Source organism: Charadrius vociferus, unplaced genomic scaffold, assembly GCF_000708025.1.
Source record: "Charadrius vociferus isolate BGI_N301 unplaced genomic scaffold, ASM70802v2 scaffold2024, whole genome shotgun sequence".
Lineage (NCBI taxonomy): Eukaryota > Metazoa > Chordata > Aves > Charadriiformes > Charadriidae > Charadrius > Charadrius vociferus.
Genome location: NW_009647880.1, coordinates 7834 through 9466, shown reverse-complemented (window position 1 = coordinate 9466; position 1633 = coordinate 7834). Strand labels below are relative to the sequence as shown.

Sequence of the window (1633 nt, the reverse complement as noted above, 5' to 3'; positions counted from 1 at the left end):
CCCCGCGCCAGCCACTGGGGTGTGCCCGTCGGTGGCCACTGGGATGTCCCCATCGGTGACCGCTGGGATGTCCCCATCGGTGGCCACAGGGACATCCCCATCTATAGAGAGGGGGATGTCCCCACCCTACGGCCATTGGGACATCCCCAACCACAGCCTTTGGGTTGTCCCCACCCTATATGACCATTGGGACATCCCTACCCATGGCCATTGAGTTGTCCCCCCTCCCAACCGTGCCGATTGTCCCCACCCGGAGCCACATGGCCACCCTTGTCACTCTCCCCATCCATGGTCATCAACCCACACCCACGGCCGTGACAACGTCCCTCTCCGTGACCATAGCGGTGTCCCCATCCATGGCCGCGGTGATGTCGCCACCCTACGGCCGTCGGGACATCCCCAACCACGGCCATCGGGTTGTCCCCGTCCATGACCACGCCGGTTGTCCCCACCCGGGTCCCCGTGGTCCTCCTCATGCCCGTCCCCTCACCCAAGCAGGCGATGCTGAGGCCGAAGCCGGAGAGGGCCATGCCACTGGCGAAGCGGAAGACGCAGTAGGACGCGTAGTTGGGGGCGAAGGCCGTGCAGGTCCCCATCACCCCCAGCTGCAGGTAGGACCACATCAACATGGCCTTGCGCCCAAACCTGCGACAGGGAGGCACTGGGTGCCACTGGGTGCCACTGGGTGGTGACGGTCTCTCCGACGCCCCACGGGGAAACTGAGGCAGGGGGAGGGGTGGGGATGGAGGTGTTTGCTGCCTTTACCTGTCGGAGAGGCCCCCCAGGACCAGAGCGCCCACCAGGACCCCGGCCATGTAGATGGACTGGGCCATCTGCCGGAGCTGCCGGTAGCTACAGACGAGGTCCCACTACGGGGATGAGAATGAGGTGAGGACGACCCGTCTTCTCCTTCTACCCGTCATCCTCTTTTCTCCTGTCCATCCATCCATCTCTTCCACCACCTCCATCCAGCATCATCCCATCTTCCCCGTACGGCTCCATCTCCATCCCTCCATCTCCGTACGGCTCCATCTCCACCCCTCCAACCCCGCATGACTCCAGCTCCTCCTCTCCATCTCCATATGGATCCATCTCCATCTCTGCAATCCTGTACGATGCCATCTGCATCCCTCCATCTCCATATGGGTCCATCTCTCCAACCCCATATGACTCCATCTCCATCTCTCCAACCCCATATGACTCCACCTCCTTCCCTCCACCTCCATATGACTCCATCTCCATCTCTCCAACCCCATATGACTCCACCTCCATATGGGTCCATCTCCATCTCTCCAACCCCATATGACTCCACCTCCATATGGATCCATCTCCATCTCTCCAACCCCACACGACTCCACCTCCTCCCCTCCACCTCCATATGGGTTCATCTCCATCTCTCCAACCCCATATGACCCCACCTCCATCCTCCCACCTCCACGTGGCTCCATCTCCACCCCTCCACCTCCACACGGTGCCACCTCTGCCCTTCTATCTCCATACGGTTCCAACCCTCCATCCCTCTCCCCACCTTGGAGAAGCCGGTGGCCACATGGTGGTCATCTTCCCACCCTCCATCCCCACCCCACCTCCTCTTCCCCCAGCCCCATGCCCACCTCGGTGACAATGGTGGCCA

At 61.8% G+C, this 1633-nt stretch overlaps 1 protein-coding gene across 1 annotated transcript in view; it reads right to left on the bottom strand.

The window, feature by feature from the left end:
- The window catches only part of LOC104284766 (solute carrier family 22 member 6-A-like), a 5158-nt gene extending 3533 nt beyond the window's left edge, over positions 1-1625 (bottom strand). The window contains exons 1-3 of the mRNA XM_009883135.1: positions 1614-1625; positions 766-869; positions 492-645 (exon numbers count right to left, since the gene is read on the bottom strand). Coding sequence (XP_009881437.1) covers positions 492-645; positions 766-833 — 222 coding nt within the window. The 5' untranslated portion in view covers positions 834-869; positions 1614-1625. The remainder of the gene's footprint in view (positions 1-491; positions 646-765; positions 870-1613) is intronic.
- Positions 1626-1633: the final 8 nt, after the last annotated feature.